Here is a 19898-nt window from a genome sequence, read left to right on the forward strand (position 1 = left end):
AAAAGTTATGATTTTTTTCTTTGACAAAACGATCAAACGATATCATTCTTTCTTTATAATCCTCTGCTAAAGATTTTTTTGAACCACCTATTTCTACCTTATCTGAATGTGAAATACAATTAAAAAATTGAGAAAACTTATTATCTAACCCTGTTTGCACTATGTGGCATGAATTCTGTTGCATTCTGTAAGTAAATGTAGTAAGTACCCTAGAAAAATCTTTATTAAAACTTTTTTCTATTTTTTTGTTACATATTTTAACTCTCACAGTAAGTAAATGTATATATCTAAGTGAATCTTTGATTTCAATATTAACTCAATATTAATTCAATATTACTTTAAAAACAATTGCTTAGAGAATAAAAATTGTAGATTATACTAATCGTGACATGAAAGATGAACTGTAACTAATTAAAATAAATAGTTCATTTAATTCAAATACAATTAAAATTCTAGGAGAGGTTTTGATAGTGATTTTGAATTATTATTTTAATATATCCGATATTAAAAAGATAACAGCCAGTTATGAAGCAGCTATAAAGATTTGTCAATCAGCTGATCAAATCAACTTTGTCAGATGGGTAACATCTGGTACCGTAATAGTATTGGGACTTTTTCACAAAGAAGGCAAAGCTCAATAAAAGCTCCCTGTTTTGAGACTTGTAAATCAGAACTCATTCTTTACTGGTAGTATATTTTTAACAGTCTTGAAATAATTTTTCTAATGCAAAAAGTTAAGTTTTTTTTCTCGATTTAGAACTTAGAATGTATATAATTGGAGCTTTTTCTGATTTTTAGGTAAAAGTCTTGATGACATTAAGATGAATCGGTACTTTTTCATAAAAGTTCTTTATTCTTCTAGCAACGACAGTGTCAAAATGATCAGTTAAAAATGTAATAAGTTAATTCTTCAGTTAAGTGATTAAAACAGAAATGTGAAACGAAAATCAGCATTCGCCAAAAATGTAAAAAGTCACCCTTACCTTGATAATTTGATTTTTATCAGTTAATCAGTTAATGCTAAGGTTACACACAAACCCCCACTCCACAAAAAATTACAAAAAGCTATCAACAAAGTTGCTTATTTCATCAGTTAAGCAAGCACTCAAACAAAGTACTAATAAACTAAGGCAAACCGTATGTACATATGTGCCTTCTGATGTTAACAATGATAAGAACTGCTGGCCCGTCCATATTTGTTTACGGCTGTTCTACTTAGCTTTGGAACACTTCTTTTTTCACTAGAAAGTTACAGCTCTATAAATCTAACACCTGGTTTTTAAAAACGCATTTTTGTAACAAATTGATTGCACGTTTGAAAATAAACAAAATGCGCTGTAAATCGGTGACCCAAAAACAAAATTGATCAAAGAATAAATAAAAAGAGTTCGGGTGCCAACGTACAGAAATAATGTGTCAAATTACGTCAAAAAAAAATTTTTACGATTGAATTTACACAAATCCATAAATTTTTTGACGCGCAATCAGCACCCAATGGCCTTTTTTGCGTACAACTAGTTTTTCGTGTACAATTGTAAAAAAAATAACCTTTATTTTATACCCGTGGTAAAGCCCACCTAACCCAACCTTAAATTAAAACTAACGTGACTGCTTTTAGCGACACTGCAGTTACCAGTTACACATTTGTACATCGATGAGTATCATAAGTTTGAACAAAGACTGTGGATCAAAGATAATACTACCCTTAGCAAAAGTGTATTCTACCTCGCTACACTTGTAGTCAACGTACTACACGTGTAATGAAGCCTTGTATCATGATTGCGTGTACAGGTCCACATAAAACATGGTTTTTAGACTGCAGTGCTCTAAACTGCGACAGAAAACTTATTACGAGACTGTCACAGTACCACTAGCAATACTATATGAACGGCGCATAATTTAAATCAGCAACATAGGCAAAAGCGTAAAAAACCATCGCTACGTAACCCAACACGCTCCTCAATTATTACATGAATAAATCTTAAACCATGTGACCAATCGTGCCTCATAGTAAATAAATAAATAAATCTTGAACCACGTAGCCCAGTGCTTATCTAAGGTAATAAATAAGTAAACTAATAACCACATGACCTAGTAAGTTCACTACTTGATTAATAAATAAATAAACGAATAACCACGTGACCCAGAGCGCTTCTTAGTAAATTAATAAATAAATGAACAACATTATAATCCAGTGTGTAATTTGTGTCATAAACAATCGAATCATTAACCACTTAACCCAACACGCTTCTTTGTTAATTGATAAATGAATCCTAAGCCACCTGAGCCAGTGTGCTTCTTAGTTTATGAATAAATATACTAATAACCACGTGACTCAGTGCGCTACTTGATTAATAAATGAATAACTGATAATCACGTGACCACATGCGCTTCTTAGTCAATATATAAATAAATCTCAAACCTCATGACCAAGCGCCCTTCTTAGTTTATAAATGAATAAACTAATAATCAGGTGAACTAGCGCGTTTTTTAGTTAATAACTGAATAAATTAAAAACCTTGTGACTCAGTGTATAACTTGTGTAATAAACAATCAAATCATTAACCACTAGACCCAGCGCACTTTCTAGTTAATAAATAAGTAAATAAAAAATCACTTGACCCAGTGGGGAACCTAATCAAAAAATAAGTTAACTTAAAACCACGTGACTTAGCGTGCTTTATGATAAATAAATTAATTAACTAATCACCACTTGATCTAGCGCGCTTCGAAGATAAAAAAATAATCAAATTAAACACTACACTCTTCAGCGCGGTTCTTAGTTAATTTATAGATAAATTAAAAACCAGGTGGCCCAGCGCGCTTTTAAAATGATAAATAAATAAATTACTAGCTATATTACCCAACGTCCTGGGTCACGTAGTTATTAATTTATTTAGTTATTAACAAAGAAGCGAAATGGGTTACCTGGTTATTAATTAGTTCAGTTATTCACTAAAAAGCGCGGCAGTTCACGTGATTATTATTTTCCTGAATCATTAACTAAGAAGGGTGCTTGGTCATGGAGTTTAAGAATTATGTAATTATTGACTAAGAAGCGCACTGGGTCACGTGATTATCAGTTATTTATTTATTAATCAAGTAGCGCACTCGGTCATGTGGTTATTAGTGATTCCTTTATCAACTAAGAAGCACGCTGTGTCAAGAGGTTTAAAATTTATTCATGTATCAACTAAGAAGTGCACTGGGTCACGTAATTTAAGATTTATTTATTTAATAATTAAGTAGCGTATTGGGTTACGTAGCACCAGTTTTGAGCATTTTTGCCCATGTAGCTGATTTGAATTACGTGCCCTTCACATTGGGATACTGGTGGTACCGTGGCGATCTCGTCATAAGTTTTCTGTAATAGTTAAGAAGTCTAAACATCATGAACTATGTATACCTATACATACAGTCATGATATAAAGCTTTGTTACAGATATCGTACACTAACTACACGTATAGCCAGGTGGACTACACTTTTGCTGAGTGTCATATCATCTCTGCTGTGGAGCAGTGCTTTCAGAAGTGATGACAATCACGCACGAGAATTCAAATTGGCTATATGGGCAAGTTTGCAAAAAACCCAGTAACCTAAATCCCAAGCACTTTAACCCAGTAAACTGGGGGATAGTAAGTTAATAATGTAATTATTAAATAAATTATTATTAGAAAATAACCACATAACGTAAATCCCGAGCTTCATAACACAGTAGTCCGGTAGAAGCAGTAGGTTGTATGTTCCTTAAATAAAATTTAAATAAATCTCTAGCTTTTTTATTATATTTTTAGAACGAAGTTCTTTATGTTGCGTGCTTGGGGGGCTGGAATTTTAAAAACGACAGATTTCCATTAAATGGAAGTCGTTTACTGTAAGTCTCTTCCTCCTAATTCATTTTTCCCCCCTTACCCCGTCACCCTTACCATCAGTCCCCTACACACTTCCCCTCACCCTGTCTCTTCCAACCGTGCTGCACTAGTCTCCTGCATACCTCCTCTCATCACTCTCCGTTTGGCCTCGCCCCGCCATTCCCCTTCACACTACACCATCAAAGCACACACACCAACAATTAATGTTTCATTAAATTATAATTTTTTTTTTCCACAATAATTTTTATTCAACTTTAAATTTTTTTCTTCTACAAAAAAAAAAAAAAAAACACTTTCCAAGCGATTTCAGCCCTCGACCTCCTGCATAATAGCCAAGTATCTTTCCTATTCTGCTACGATCGCTCCCAACATGAGAATTTCGGTTTCTTCTACTTATACGGTGGTTCGTAACTAAATTTTAATTTAAATATTTATTTACTGATTATTAATTAATTTAGTTCGATGATATGTTGTATTAATTATTAAATTATTTATTCGATGAACTACTTTTTTTTTTTAATTGAATAATTCTTTTCAAAACTTCTATACAAAATTTTTTTAGCAGCAGCTTTTCCGTACATTAATGAATATTTATTTAATTTTTACTAATTTGTTGATTTTTAAATAAATTAATAAATAACTTTTTTTACAATTTTTTCAAGTTTTTCAACTTTTTTCCAACAGTTTTACATTTTTTTATCGTTTTTTCATCAATAGTTTATTCATACGAGGCTCTATGAATACAGTAATTAATTTTAATTGCGTTTTATTCTTTCGTAATTTTTGTGTTCGAGACTAAGGTGATTTTTTTGAGTTGATAACGTTCATCACAGTCAGCGGGGGGAAAGTTTAGAGAGGTTGGAGGAGCGTAAATATGTAGCAACGCTGGCAATTTTTTTTTTCATATAAAAATACTTATATATGCGCTTTTACGGATACTTGACCCTTTCTTTCTTATTTTATTAAATAATAACTTGTGGATTAATTTAAAAATTCTATAGGTTTATACAATAGTCATGTATCATACAAAATATTGGGAGCTTTCAACAGATCATTTCCTCATAAATGCAATTTCACGTGATTCTTCCATAAGGTTCAATAATAAATTGAGGTTTTTTTTAAATAAAATATATAAAAAACGGTACAACTAAACGATCTGAAATTTTTTGTGGGTATTTTTTATGCTGTAACGAATGCACGTTTCAATGATGTTTATCAAAAAATCTATATGTGATGAACGTCCTGCAGCGACGTTCACTGCCATGTAATGATGTAATACTACCCTATTAAAGAGGAAAGCACACAGTATTGTACTGGCCAGCCTGTCAGCACGTCGTGCCATGGCTTCAATCTAAACTATTCTTATCTACATAATGTGTTGTTAATAATTGTTCATTTATTTAATATTACAATATTTATTAAAGCCACACCCAATTACCGAATTTCATAATTCAAATAATAACTGCACCACCTGCGATACATCGCATAGGGTTATTTAAAATATCGTTTCATACAAGGTATTTTTCTCCGTATTTTCATTCATATATTGTTTGCCACAGAATCTTATAGAAGTATAACTTTATTTTTGGGTGCCCAAGCACCCACTGTCCACTAGTTTAATTTATTTATTACTTACGGTGATACGGGTGTTTAGAGTTTCGGCTGTTTTTCATCCCAAAAATTTCGGATTTTTGGTAATGCCATGACTTTGTTGTCGTCTATAGAAATATATACATAGTAGACGGTCTGAATGTTTATTTTAGTTGTTAAAATGATTTTCTAAAAGTATTTTTTTCAATTTTTGTTTACTAGGCCCTAGCTAAGCTTAATAATTTTTTTTCAACTCAAACTACCTTCTAGGTGCTGTATCACTACCAACGACTTCAAAGCCATAGAATTAATTGATTTTGAGATATTTAGGTTAAAAGAAAAAGCCAAAACCTAAAATTGACAGTTGCAACTGAAAGTTGTAACTCTTCTTTTTTCCAGTGGCAACTTCCAGTTGAAACCATTCTTTCAGTTTCAATTTCCAGCTTTAAGTTTTGGCTTTTTTTTTTTTTTAGCTAAATATTTTAAAATTGAATTAATGCTATGGATTTGAAGTCGTTGGGAGTGATACAGTGCCTAAAAGGTAATTTTATTTGTAAATAAATTCAGTTGAAATGGGTTCAAGTCCTTCAGAATTAAAATCGAAAAAGTCAAAGAAATTGCCGAGTTAAACAAAATGCAATCATGAATAATTAAAAAGAAAAATAAAGAAAAGGGTATAAAATCAAAATAAAAAAATTATTTTTTTTGGATAGTAATAAAGACCGAACAGTAAGCCGGAAACAGTGATTTTTAACGAGAAAGTGTGTAATGACAATGAATTTTTCATTTGAAGCCTTCCCCCCTGTCCCCGCTATTTTCCGTGCAATGCCAACGCTAACGCGTGACAGGCCTAGGACGTTTCGCCCGAAAATTGAAAAAAAGTACCCTTTTGCATGGTGCGGGTTAGCTACTGTGACTACCGAAGAATTACATATCTAATGTTTAGAAGTTGCATACGTTCATAAAAAATTTTTGCTATTATAGCTTGGAGCTATAACAATGATTTAAGTTAAATTTACTCCTAATCCTAGAATTATAGTATCCTTGTAATGAAGTAAGTTAGCTGAGTAAAATATACTTATATTTGCAAGTATAAATTCGTCGAGCCAGGAGTTTGGTGTGTTAATTTTATTTTCAGCAACGTTTCTTCAGGTATATTTTCTGATGTCTTGAGACTGTAAAACATAAATTAATTACAACTTTTTACACAAATTAAACTATTTAAATACACAATAAATAAATGCAGATTCATGCGTATTACGTGGGTGTAAATTGTCAACTAAGATTAAAATTATACACTTGCGAATCATATGCACCAAAAACGATAATCCGTAAAACAACAAAAATCCGTATACATTCATATTAAAACATAACTATGTGCCAAACTATAAGAAAACTTATAAAAATCATTAGTCACCTTTTGAAAATTTATAGTAAACCATCATATAAATAACTGAGATCTTGGGTTTCTTCCTTTTTATCCATTTCGTAGTTATTTCTTTTAAAATATAACATTTCAACAATCAGTCTTTTTTGCCATTTACTCTCTGCATGTGAAATTTTCGTATTAATTAAGTCAAATTGATGATAATGCTCAGTATATTAACTACATATACAGGATATTCGTTTTTTCTATGCTTATTTATTCGTTTTTGAGAGCTATCTGAGTTTTAAAAATACGTGTAGCATCATATTACATACCATTCATTTTTTATACTACGTTTTGTGAATTGCAATGTTTTTGTTTCATTCTTGCCTAATTTTATAACATTTTTTATTTTATTACTATTTTAATTTATTATAGCATTATTATCATTCAAAAATGTTTTTGCAGTTTAATTTTTCAATATTTTACGATTACTCTAACGCTGATCAATATTATGCAATGGTTTTTTGATATTTTTTTTCAATCACATTGAAAATTAATTAAAAATAATACTTTCTCTATATTTGAGAGTATGATTTTAATGTAAATTAAGAGTAACTTTATTTATATACCTTAATTTTATTACAGATGCGTCGATAATGGGTTTGCATGCATTAATAGAGAACATTTGGATGTTATACTGTAGGCTCTATCATCCATTTCAAACATATCACGTGAACCTATGAAATAGACTTTAATAATACTCTTAGTTTTTTAAATGTCACATTTATTAAAACGTATTCTTTAATGATAACACATTGGTAAAGAAAAAATATCTCATCTCGACTTACTAATACTTTTCATTTAAATCATACTCAATTAATAATGTAAAATAAACATTATTTATAGTTTGATTGGTAGAGTAGTCTCACTCTTAGACAGAAGATTTTACTATAAAAATATGAATGTTACTATGTCAATTCTACAAAAAAATTTGTGTCCGTTAATATGATTGAAAATTTAGTCAAGAAACTATCACGTAATGTTCAAGAGCTTTCAAACGATCAAAACACAATGTCATCAACAGGTAGAAAGAGAAAATTAGTGTTATTCTTCATTTTAGTGTAAAATTTGTTGAAATTTTCAAAAAAAAGTCTTAGTTCATACAATTTTAAAATAATTCCGAATTATGCATAGTAAAATTAATGATATTGCAATATTAGGCAGGGATAAAACAAAATTATTTAAATCCACAAGTATAGTGTATGAATTGGATTGTATGCTATGTGATGCTATATACGTATATTAATGAACATAACTCATACATAATCTCCAATATAGGAAGAAACCGGAGACTATATACTTTCGTCAGCGTATACCAGCTTATTAGTGCTAGGTTATCTCGAGAGATTTTATGTCACGTTCGCAGTAACACTAAGAAGTTCTACAGTGCGTTAATATGACACGTCCAAATAACAATAAAAATGATACGTGACAAAATTTTAAATAATCGAAAATTTTGTGACATGATATTATTAACGTTACGAAACAAAGTATTACTGTTTTATAAACAAAGTTTTAAAAATAACAAGCAGGCACCATTGTGCCATAATGTGTGTTTTAACGTTTTCTAACATCTTGACCATACATTCCAGTTTTGGTATATTCTAGTACTTTAATGGTTCAGTAAACATTAAACCTATATTCCTGTCATTTTAAAAAAATCTATGTGATGGTTCTAATTTCATTCAAGTTAAGTTAAAAAAATTTTATGGTTTTCTAAAAAATTCTATTTCTTATTTACAAAAAACTGTAGCATGTATAATTTTTCTCAGATAATCCAATTACACACAATTTAAAGTATGATGTTTTTACATGAAAACTCGCTTGTTTATTAAATTTTCTCAATATCTCAACAATCATTTTGTTTTTATTTTTAAGGGGTCGAATGTATTCGCTAAGTATGGTAGAATAAATACCATTTTTCGTATTTTAAGAAATGCAATGAAAATATTCGTAAATCTGACAAACAAGATTATCAAAGAAGCATGTTTTTTATGAATTATTTGCTCTAAGCGAAACGTAAACGATTTATAAATTAGAAATGCACTTCAAAAAAATATAACATACACGTATTATAAAATATATTTATAAAAAGATTATAGTTATATAGAATGTGTTAATATTCAAAGAATTAGTTTTTTTTTCTTTTTTTTAATTTTTTAATTTATATTTGAAAAAATCATTTTGAAATTTTAAATTGAATGGGGCAAGCTCATACTTTTTAGGTTGAATAAAGTTTTTTTTACATTAATATATATTTTTCTTAAAAACTCACTCTATTATGTAATACTATCATATACTTTAACTACAATAATTTTTTTTAATTTACAGATAAAGTCGTATCGGGAGTATATTACTGAAAAAAAAAATGTGAATCTCTTAACTGGAGAAGACAAGTTTTTACTCCAGCTTGGCAAAATTGAAAGAATATCAACGAAGTTGTCTGTTATGAATTACATTGGAAATTTTTTTGACAACATACATCTTATTTCTCCTCAAACACATGCTGTAGTATCTGCGTCTAGAACAGTCAAGAGTTCGAAAAAGTTAAGAGGTATACTAGAAATTATTCTTGCTTTTGGAAATTATTTGAATAGCAGTAAACGTGGTCCTGCTTACGGTTTTAAATTGCAAAGCTTGGACACTCTTATGGATACAAAATCGACTGACAAGCGAATAAGCCTACTTCACTATATTGTTGCAACAATAAGACTAAAGTTTCCTGAGCTCATTACTTTTGATTCTGAATTACTACACATCGATAAAGCTGCGACAGGTAACGTAATCATTAAAAAATTATTTGACTGGCCTGGATTTTTGTGGCCCATAAACTTATTCTAAAGTTAAGCGGTATAATTTCAAAGTCATTTTTTGTTCACTGGTTAATATTTTAGTATCCCTTGAAAACATAACAACAGACGTGCAGGAGCTTGAAAAAGGCATGGGCCTTGTTCGAAAGGAGTATGAACTGCGTAGCAAAGAAAAACATAACATAATACTACGTGATTTCCTCAACAACTCGGAAGAAAAACTTCGTCAATTACACTATGATGTTCGTTCAGCTGGAGACGCATTTAGAGAGTGTGTTGAGTTTTTTGGGGAAAGCTCTCGGCAAGCAGATGCTAATACATTCTTTTCGCTTATAGTTCGATTTGCAAGAGCTTTGAAGGTGTGTATTCTGATAGATTATTTACCCAATAAATGCTTAATATTTTATAAACAATTTTAAATTGAACAAAATTCAGGGGTAAAAACAGTTTTTGTGGTTATAATTCTACAGGCGCGTTCTATGCTATGGAGTAAACCAACTATTTCTAAATTGTGATCTTGAGAACATGTGTAACGAAAGTGAATTTTTCATTTAAAGCCCCCACCCCTCTCTGTATCCGATATTTTCCACGCCGTGCCAACGCCAACGCTGCACCGCCAAAGCTTATAATGAGTGAAGAAAGTGAATTTAAAATTTTAATTCTTATTCTTCAACAGATTCTATAAGAATCGAACTGGCAACCTATTGCACGCCAACTTGGTATCGTACCCACTCTATTACGAGCTATCGCGATATGAAGACACTTAATTTTTCTTATTATATAATTCGTAACTGATTTTTAGTTTAAATATTTGTTTATTGCTTATTAACTTATTTGGTTCAATAATAAATTATATCTGTCAATGAATTATTAATTTAATTTGACAACTTTCATTAACTTTTTTTTATTTGCAAACTTTTTTTGGTAGCAGCTATTATATATACCTATATTAATAAATGTTTATTTAATTTTAATTTTTAATTTTAATTTTTAAAAAAACAATCGTTTATTCGATTTTTTTCAAAATTTCGTCAAAGTTTTAATCTTTTTTTATTGGTGGCTTATTAATACGAGGTTCTGTGAATAAATCAACACATTTTTATTGCGTCTTATACTTGAAAAATTGTTTATTCAAGAATAAGGTGATTTTTTGAGTTAAGCTACATTCATTGGCACGTAATACTACCCTATTTAAGATAAAGTGGTGCTACAGGATACTTTTTTTAGCCTTTTAGATGCATATTGTGGATATTATACACGTGACTAATCATGAGTGTGTAAGCGTATGTGACATACGCAAGCATGACGTTATGGATGTACTTAGCGTTGGCCGTAGGAATTTGTTTTGAAATAATCGGTAGATTTGATAAAAACATGCAGCCTTGTACGCCACGTCGTGCCTTTCTTGACTTTGAACTTTTCTTATCTACATAATACATTACTTGTAATTGTTCATTTATTTAATATCAAAATATTTATTAAAACCACACCTACTTACCGAATATCCCCATCAAACCGTTGGTTGCACCACCTTCGACACATCGTATAGCTTATAGTTTGGTATCCAAGCACACACTGATCACTGTTTTTTTTTAGACTGCAGATCAAGAAAACGAACAGCGACGAAGGTTTGAGACAGCTGCGGCAGAAACTTTGCAATCATCAGAAAAGGATGTCAAAAGAAATAAGCTGAATCAGAAGAAACAACAGGTTTTTATTTAAAAAACTTCTCTTGGTCTTATGATACTATGAATCTAGAATATTATCTTAATTCATATAAAAATGTTTTATTGTACTAGTGGTGAGCTATTGATAATTTTTATTTTTATTTAACGTTAAATTATTTTTTTCTAAACTCAAAGTAGTACACAAGTAGCCTGATTTATATATACTGATAAAAAAAAGTAAATGGTTCTGTCATTTTTGGATGTACATTACCACCTGAGCAAAAAAAAATTAGAATTATCACTTCTAATTATGTATAATATACAGCCAGATATATTTGTTACTTATTCCTGGATTGCTTATCTTTTCTTCAAGTAGAGGGTTGCCGTTTTCTATATAATATTCTGTAGTCCTTATAGTCTAGGTTTTTTTTTTTATTATTAACAAAGACATATAAATACACTTTAACACGGTATAAATAAATAATTAATGCTGCTGTCCTTTTTTGTTTCATCATAGTTGTTGTATCTTATATTTCTTTTTTTTATTAATTTCTCTTTTTCACTTTTTTTTTGTGACTTTAGGTAAGGTTACAGTAGCTAGCGTCCTGGGTTAAACGAAGAAGGCAAGTAATCTCTGCTAACGAGATATCACGCCAGCATATCTTACGCGCGCTTCTATTAATCGCAGGCTCAAAAAAATTTAAAGTAATATACTCAAATGTATAATTTGTGGCGACCACGGTAGCACGGTGGTTTAGTTTGTGATTCTTACAGCTCGAGAGTTTGATAACATAGGCTTCCGATTTCGAGACCTGATCTTTCCTCACTTGGCTCGTACCTTTGCGAAACCAATTCTTCGTGTACGTATTTCCAACCATGGTCTGATTGTTCGGAAGCCATGTTAAATAAGGTCTCCATTGCTGTGTAAAGTGATTGATCACATTTAATCTGTGGCGATTTTTTAATATGCCCATGACGGTAGCATATACATGCAGAGTAACACAGCAATGCAGAGTCTATCAGGTATAGTTCTTAGAAATGGTTGTAAAATCTGAAGAAAAAATAATTTGTGACAAATTTAAATTAAAGCAATTAATATTGTAGAACATACTGATCTCGAGAAAATTGATGGATTGGCTGACTCCTGTGCGAACAATCACTCAAAACTGTTTACCCGGCTAGTTTGAAGCCTTATACCACAAAATACATTGCACGTTTAATAAAAAAGTAAAATAAAAAATAGAGATCCATTTTTTAGGACTTGTTAACCTTGTGATCATAAAATCTGTTGGTGAATCGAGATTACTCCAGCAGATCACACGTTCGGAAAAAATTTTAATTGAGAGTATATTTTGTAGCAAATTAAGAACCCACATCAACCAGTTGACTTCACGCTTGACGCCCTCTTAAAATGCTGACAATAATTCAAAGCTCCAAACGTTGTGCATGTATACACGTATTTCTCTATATTATATGATCATTTCCATGGGGCATTCCATAGATGCTCCTACATTTCTCCTGTCTCCCCACTATCCCCCATAAAGTAAAGAAAAATTGAAATCACTCTATAGTCCCCTACCGACCTCCCACTCTTTACCCACACAATTTTTCTTGTCTCCCCACAGGTCCCCCACACACTCCTATCAATCTTTTACTTCATTCATAGAGGGAAGCAAAGGCTTTGCCCCCTGATCCTGACATATGTGGCTACCTTTCCTAGATCCTGCACAACCTTTCTTGCAAGACATATGTTGATTAACATTTCTTTTAATAATTTTATCTTTAACTAACGAACAAATTAAGTATATTCCTTATTTATAACAAATAAGTCGCATTTCTATAAATCACCTCCAGAGACTCAAAGTACTTTTATGATATTACAAGATAATGTTGAGATTCGGGAAAAGGTATGTGTCACTAAATAAAGAAAACAAAGATCATATAAAGAGTTTGTATTCCTTGTAAAAATTGAGAACTAATACAGTGACCATCAAACGTAAAAAAAATGAAAAAGTTTAATCTTATTTTCAGTATTTGAAAAAATCAAAGAAATTGTGATTCCGCTTTTTTGTTTTAACAAATAGTTTTGTATAATAATTCTAATCGATGATTCGATAGGCTTAAAAGATATGATGAAAATTAATGCAACTTAGAAAATGGGTGAAATTAATCGTTTCTTATCTCATACAGTATTATCAAGTAAAACAAATTCAATAGTCATAACGCACATACAGAAAACTTCAAAGATAACTAAAAACAATGATTTAACAGAGTATCAAATTACATTATTTAATTCGATTCCAACGGTTTAGCTTATAAATTAAAGTAAAATGGAATGATTTATATGATTTATAACAAATAATATAACTGGTATTCAACAGTGTATACAAAATGAATCAAAAAATTTAGATATATGATGATCTTGCATTAACTCATACTCAACATACAATTTGAAGCAACTACGCAAGTTATAATGAAACATCCTCTTCTTTTTTTAACAGTTTCATAAGTGCCACAAAATTCTTTCATTACATAATTGAAGGGAAATAAAATAAAACAAAAAAACAATCGCTTTGAATAATGACTAATAGTTCAATTGAGAGGAACTTAAAACGTAAATAACCCTTCTTGTGTGTTCAATTTGAGAAAGAGATGGGCGTAAAAACATCACCGTCTTTACGGGAATCCCAACATACACGCTTGGAAACACGATGACCACCAGATTCACGAAAGGCAAAAATAAAAATCAAAAACTATTGAATAAAGCGAAGCACCATCAATTGATTTAAGGTACGTTGTTGAGGCCACCGCTAGGGTTTTAATGTCACGGTGACAAAGAATTAACACGCCAACAGGTTGAACGTGAGTCCTAAAACTAAACTTTTTCCGGCTTTCTACCTGCGTTTCTCCTTCGTAATACTCTTTTACGGTATCTTTTCCCAACTGCGAAACTCCCCCCTCCAAGTGACTTTAAAATTCCTTGCTTTGTTCGGTTACCCTGTGCCTATGAGGCACCGTATCTGTATAATTGCACCCCGCAATATATACCAATAATATGGGACAGTTTTGCGGACAGTCCGCATAAGTAGGATTTTTTTCTCATTGTCGCCATTGCAATTTCTTTTCGTAATAATGTCTACATGAGTCACCTTTTATTAACGTGTATTCATAAATTTACCTATATTGTACAGTCATTTTGGAGGGACATTCTACATGCCCCTCCTCCATCCTTCCTTGAAATAAGGTAAAATTTTTTCTAATTTCTCGATTGTTTTCATTGCGTCAAATATTTGAATGCCTCCTTAACCAACCCTCTACTCTTCCTTAGCCCTCTTGATCATTTCTAGGTCCTCTCTCTCTCTCAGCCTCCCTCAATATAACGTAAAATTAGTTTAGTTTTATTGGGTTGAGTTAAAAGAAAAAAACTCTCACCCAGCTGCCCCTCATTATGATAATACCTATTAACCTCCCTCAGTCCTCTTTATTTTTTTAATGACACTTTGCTTCTTCTCAGCCTCCCTTTCTTTCACAATATCCATTTGCTTCCCTTTTCATTTTTAGAATACTCTAAGCCACCTTTACTACAAGGGAAAACTATTACAGTTGATTTATTATTTCGTTTAATTGAATTTTTTGTTTGATTTTCTTAGCTCCACGGGTCCTTTTTGTCTTTTATCTTACTAATATATAAAGCAAAGTCGCTAAAACCGTTGTAATCGCTAACCGCGAAAACTACTGAACCGATTTTGCTGAAATTTTGCACACTGATTCATGATACTCCCTAGATGGTTTTAGTAAAGTTTTTATCATAAAAAATTTAATAACAATAGCAATAAATGAGCTCAAAGTTTTGAAAAAATACGCCAGCTTTTCACTTTAGTTCAGTAAAATCCGCTAGGTGGCGTCGACATAAAATCGATGCTACCTGCAACAGAATTAAATAAGTGTGGTTATAATAAGCCGGAGCGTCTCGATATCCATGCAGATATACTCAGCGGTTCAACGAACTGTACAGGGCATACTGATGAAAGTCTTGCAGCTGGGTATCTCGGTTATGGACGACACTCTTCCGTGAAAGGGAAGGGACCTAGGTGTCCATTCACCCTGAATTTCGACGAGTGCGATCAAAAAAAAAAAAAAATTCCAACCGATGCCGTCTCTGGCATAATACTAGGAGACATATCTAGCCAGAGCACAATCTGCACCAACTCTTCAGAGTTGTGTGGCAGTCCCACCATCTCACCTGGTGCAGTAAGAGAATTTTTGACTACAAATGTAAGCCAGGGAAAAACAGCTCTGAGGGGCACGGGCAAGCCACAACGGCTACCTTCTTGGTCGTCGCGTCCCCAACGTGCTTACCCACATGTTCCCGTCTAACAATGAGCGGTTGGTTATCCGGGGAACGACCCGAAGACAAGATATTCTTTGGTCAGCGGCGTACCTCCCTCCATTACAGTCTCCGTACATTGAGACTCACAGGGAAAGAATCAAGCAACCCGTAGCCAGCTCTTCATCATCAGGAATAATAATAAAGAATAGCCTGGAAGTTTCACCACTGGTGCTTTTTAGGGCCATTATAAGTATTTACGTTCCCTACTTAACCATCAATTTCATCGGTTCTTTTTAGGATCCACCTAAGTGTAAACAACCTTGCCAACAAATACATTTTTACTACCATTTCCGAAAGCGATTCGTCGACTAAAAGACTACATTAACTAAAGACGGGCACTATTAAACAAAGTCAGTCATTCACTGTCAGACGTCACAAGCGGAGTTGTTCGCCGCAAGGCTGGGAACCCCAGTGACCGTCGACCCTATATTACCCTCTCGACTCTAAGCATTCAACCAGGAATCACTGATCCTCTCCAAGGGCTGCGCTGGGCAAACCTACAACAGCTATCAAGGAAAAAAAAATTGAGCCAACGGGACAGCCTCCACTGGACGAGTATCACTAACCAATCTCCCCGTCTAAGATCACCAAAACAACTGAATCTGCAAATAAAAAAGGTGCTTTAGACACCAACGTCTTCGACGTTATACCAGGAGACGTTGGGAAAAAGCACTACAACTAGCCCCAAAGCTTCGGACTTTGTAATTTTTCTCCCGAAGAAAGAGTTAACTTAAAAAGTTCACCGGTCTTTTTTAGGGCCATCGGACGTCGAACTACATTGCCAACAAATATAGTAGAACTTAACAAAGTTGACAGAAAACAGCTTTTAGTGGTTACAAAAATTTTGAGCATGCCAAAAGTTGCAAGAGGGTGAATTGGAAGAAAAACTTCAAGTGTATCTAATAAATACAATTTTACTTAGGCGTCAAGAAACTGACGCAGAAAATTTATCGAGATTAAAACAGCAGCGTCAAAATCGACAACTAAAGAGTCCATTACGTGAGAGATCAGCTTTTCATTGTACCCTCACAGCAATCTCTGAAATCTTTACAGATCCTACTCCAGATTTTTTAATGAGTAGAAAATGTATTTGTGTTTTTGTGGCAATAAAAATGTAGGGTTTAAGGTCCAGGACTTTGTTGCTCTGGTAATAAAGTTGTGAGATATAAGAAGAAAAAATTTTTTTAATATATATTTTTTGGGCGTTTAAAATCTTAACAGCTTTAAAAAATAGCCCTTTTCGTGAATTACACGGGAGAAACTGTGAATCAACGGCTTCTTATGGCCACCGATTTTTTTATGGCATAAAGAACGCACGGTACTTTGCAGCATAATTATTTTTTTGAATTTTTACACCTTATTGTTTGACCAAATAAACTATATGGATTCCCAAAAATTATGTTTTTATAAGAAGATTTTTGTTCTGAGATGTATCAGAAATATGTGTAAAATTTCTAACTGAAAATGTTTCACATTACATGTCAACACACTACAGTGTTTTATTTAGTAAGTCTCGGGCGAAGCCGAGACGGGGGGCTGCTAGTTTTAATATATATGTAAAAAATTTCTTCCGGTATTTTGTTTTGAGTAATAGACTCAGTACTTTTTAATCTTTTTGAAACATTCAAACAAAATTTTATTTTTACTTCAACTATTTTAATAACAATGTATATTGTTTTGTCAATTTTAGCAAATTTTTTTGTAGAAATAATTTACAATATTATGTTGTTTATAACATTGTAATATTGCTATACAACACTGTTTTTTTGTACTTTCTAATAAGTTTATTAATTGCTTTATGAAACATAAGTAACAATATTATTGGGTCGTATTATACTTGGTGAACAAACAATAAATAAACTTACGGAATGTTAATACAGTGTACCTCGCCAGTGTCCCTACTTACCACGTAAAGACAGAACTATTCTTATCCTTTTTATTTAAGTATAAAGGTTACTTAGATTAAATTTAACCCTTGTTCGTGTTGAACTTAAGATTTGTTGATAGTCACGGAAAATGCTATAATTAAAGAAAATTGTTTTCTGTATAAAGTAAAACGCAATATAGATGCATTTTTTAAATTTACAGTCATTCGTAGTTTAAAAACTTTTGTTGCAATGTTCTCTCTATTTATAGTTTTTGATGGAATGGAAAAAAAAGTTTAGTTGTAGTATAAAAAGTGAAAAATTATTTTGATTTAAAAAAAAATTTGTTGTTAATAAAAACATTCAGGTAAAATATACGTAATATTTTTTTTTCTGTGGAACGAATCATTTATTTCTATTCTCCAATTTCTAACTGTAATCTTATCTCAAAAATCATGGTTTCTTTATTATTTTTTATTTGGAACAATAATTACATTAACATATTATTCCAAAATACTCAACTAAAACAACGAAATGGTTATAAAATAGTTTCTTTTATGATAATGCTCCAAATACTTCTTCTTTAAATGGGAAGTGTTCAACAAAAATCTTGTCTTATATTTTCAAAGTTTTTTTTTTGGAGTTATTAAAACCTTATTTCGTTTGATAAAACCCAATTTTCCTTACTTTTAATTATTCTAATCTTTTTAAAATGTTTTTACTATTCGTTAAATTTTGAAGCTAAACAAAACCTTTTATTCTTAGTCACACTTTTTTAAAGTTAAAAGGATGTAATGCCAGTTTAAGCCATAAATAAATTTTTTTCTTGCAAAATAAAATAATGATTTTTAATTTTGTACAATAGTTTTTTGTGCCTAACTAACTAGGAACGTCTATGATAAAAGTTTTGTCATTCTGTATGCACATAACTTCAAAAATAGTTGTTTCATACTGATTTTTAAAATAAACAATTCATACAGAATAATTTTTTTATTTTCTTATTTTATTTGTATAATACAGTTTAATACTTTTGATATTTAAATTGAATCCTTCTGTAAAACAATTTTCATAATTTTTTTAACTTAAAGCAAAACAAAAATTATTTTAACTACAACGAAAAGATTGTGGCACTAGCCTTTCCGAAAATATTATTAAATCAAGTAATTCCTTTTTTGAAACCCGCCTCAGTAGCATTTTCTTAAATTGTTTTGTAAGTTGTATTGTAATGTATTCTCTTACTATTTAATGATGTTGCTCCTCGTACCTAATTTTATATAAATATTTTAAAAAACGTTTATAATTATTAAAAAAAAAATTTTTTTTTACCAATTAAAACTTAAAATTTATAACTTGTTATTAAAAACAAAGTTCACCTATTATTTAACATAATAGACAGTCAAAATGTTGCTTTACTTTTCAATTAAAAATGTTAAAGTCAAGCTTGTTTTGTCATGTTTCAAGAAATATGAAAATTGTATGATTTAGTTAAGATTATTATCTAGTAGTAGAGAGTTGGTGTGCAAGAGGCGAAGCCTCACTAGTGCGTATTTATATTTTTAGATGTTCCTATATCATATATTTGTTTATGTGTGGCATTTTTTACAACCCCCCTTCACTGACCCCCCCCCCCGTCACCCACTTACTGAGCCCCACAATTTAAGGAAAATGTAGTCTTTTTTTCGTTATTTTGACTAATGGCATTTTGATCTAATTCCTATTGACCCCCACAGCCCGCCCAACACAGTTCTTCTTAACATCGCTCTAATGTTTTTCTTAGGTGCTTCGAGGATTTGAAAAAAATTGGTTGAAGCGCATTATTTTTATGTATGCAGGAATTATTTTTTCGACACACCCTGTGCGGGGACCTCGATTTTGAGCCATCTGTTGTGGCTCTAAAGACCTCGATTCACACAAGTGACTCACAACTCGTGCTGCGCACTCGTGCGAGTGCGTGTGTACGTCGAGGTCTTAGCAGAGCCACATTAGATGGCTCGTAATCTCGTTCCCCGCGTACAATGTATCGAAAAGTTGTATACACCACATTTGCAAGAGGTTAGGTGATTGACATGCGTGCGTCAATCGCCTTCCTCGCGCACTAGTATCGTAATGTACTATTTTTATTTATTCTTTTGTAAAAACAATTTTCCTCTAAAATTTTAGGTACTATTTCTGGCATTGCCAATTTTTCGTATCTGATTATTTACATATTTATAATAACCGTTGATAAAATGACTAATAATAATATATTTTTATTTATTTTATGAAGTTATTCTT

General features: G+C 31.6%; 1 protein-coding gene across 1 annotated transcript in view; it reads left to right on the plus strand.

Moving 5' to 3' along the window:
- Frl (formin-like protein) overlaps positions 1-19898 on the plus strand; it is a 285761-nt gene that overhangs the window by 196588 nt on the left and 69275 nt on the right. The window contains exons 12-14 of the mRNA XM_089595744.1: positions 9224-9668; positions 9787-10061; positions 11299-11412. Of these exons, the coding sequence (XP_089451870.1) occupies positions 9224-9668; positions 9787-10061; positions 11299-11412 (834 nt within the window). The remainder of the gene's footprint in view (positions 1-9223; positions 9669-9786; positions 10062-11298; positions 11413-19898) is intronic.

This window comes from Copidosoma floridanum, unplaced genomic scaffold (assembly GCF_036245765.1).
Source record: "Copidosoma floridanum isolate Cflo_tuat_1 unplaced genomic scaffold, Cflo_Japanese_pri ptg000027l, whole genome shotgun sequence".
NCBI lineage: Eukaryota > Metazoa > Arthropoda > Insecta > Hymenoptera > Encyrtidae > Copidosoma > Copidosoma floridanum.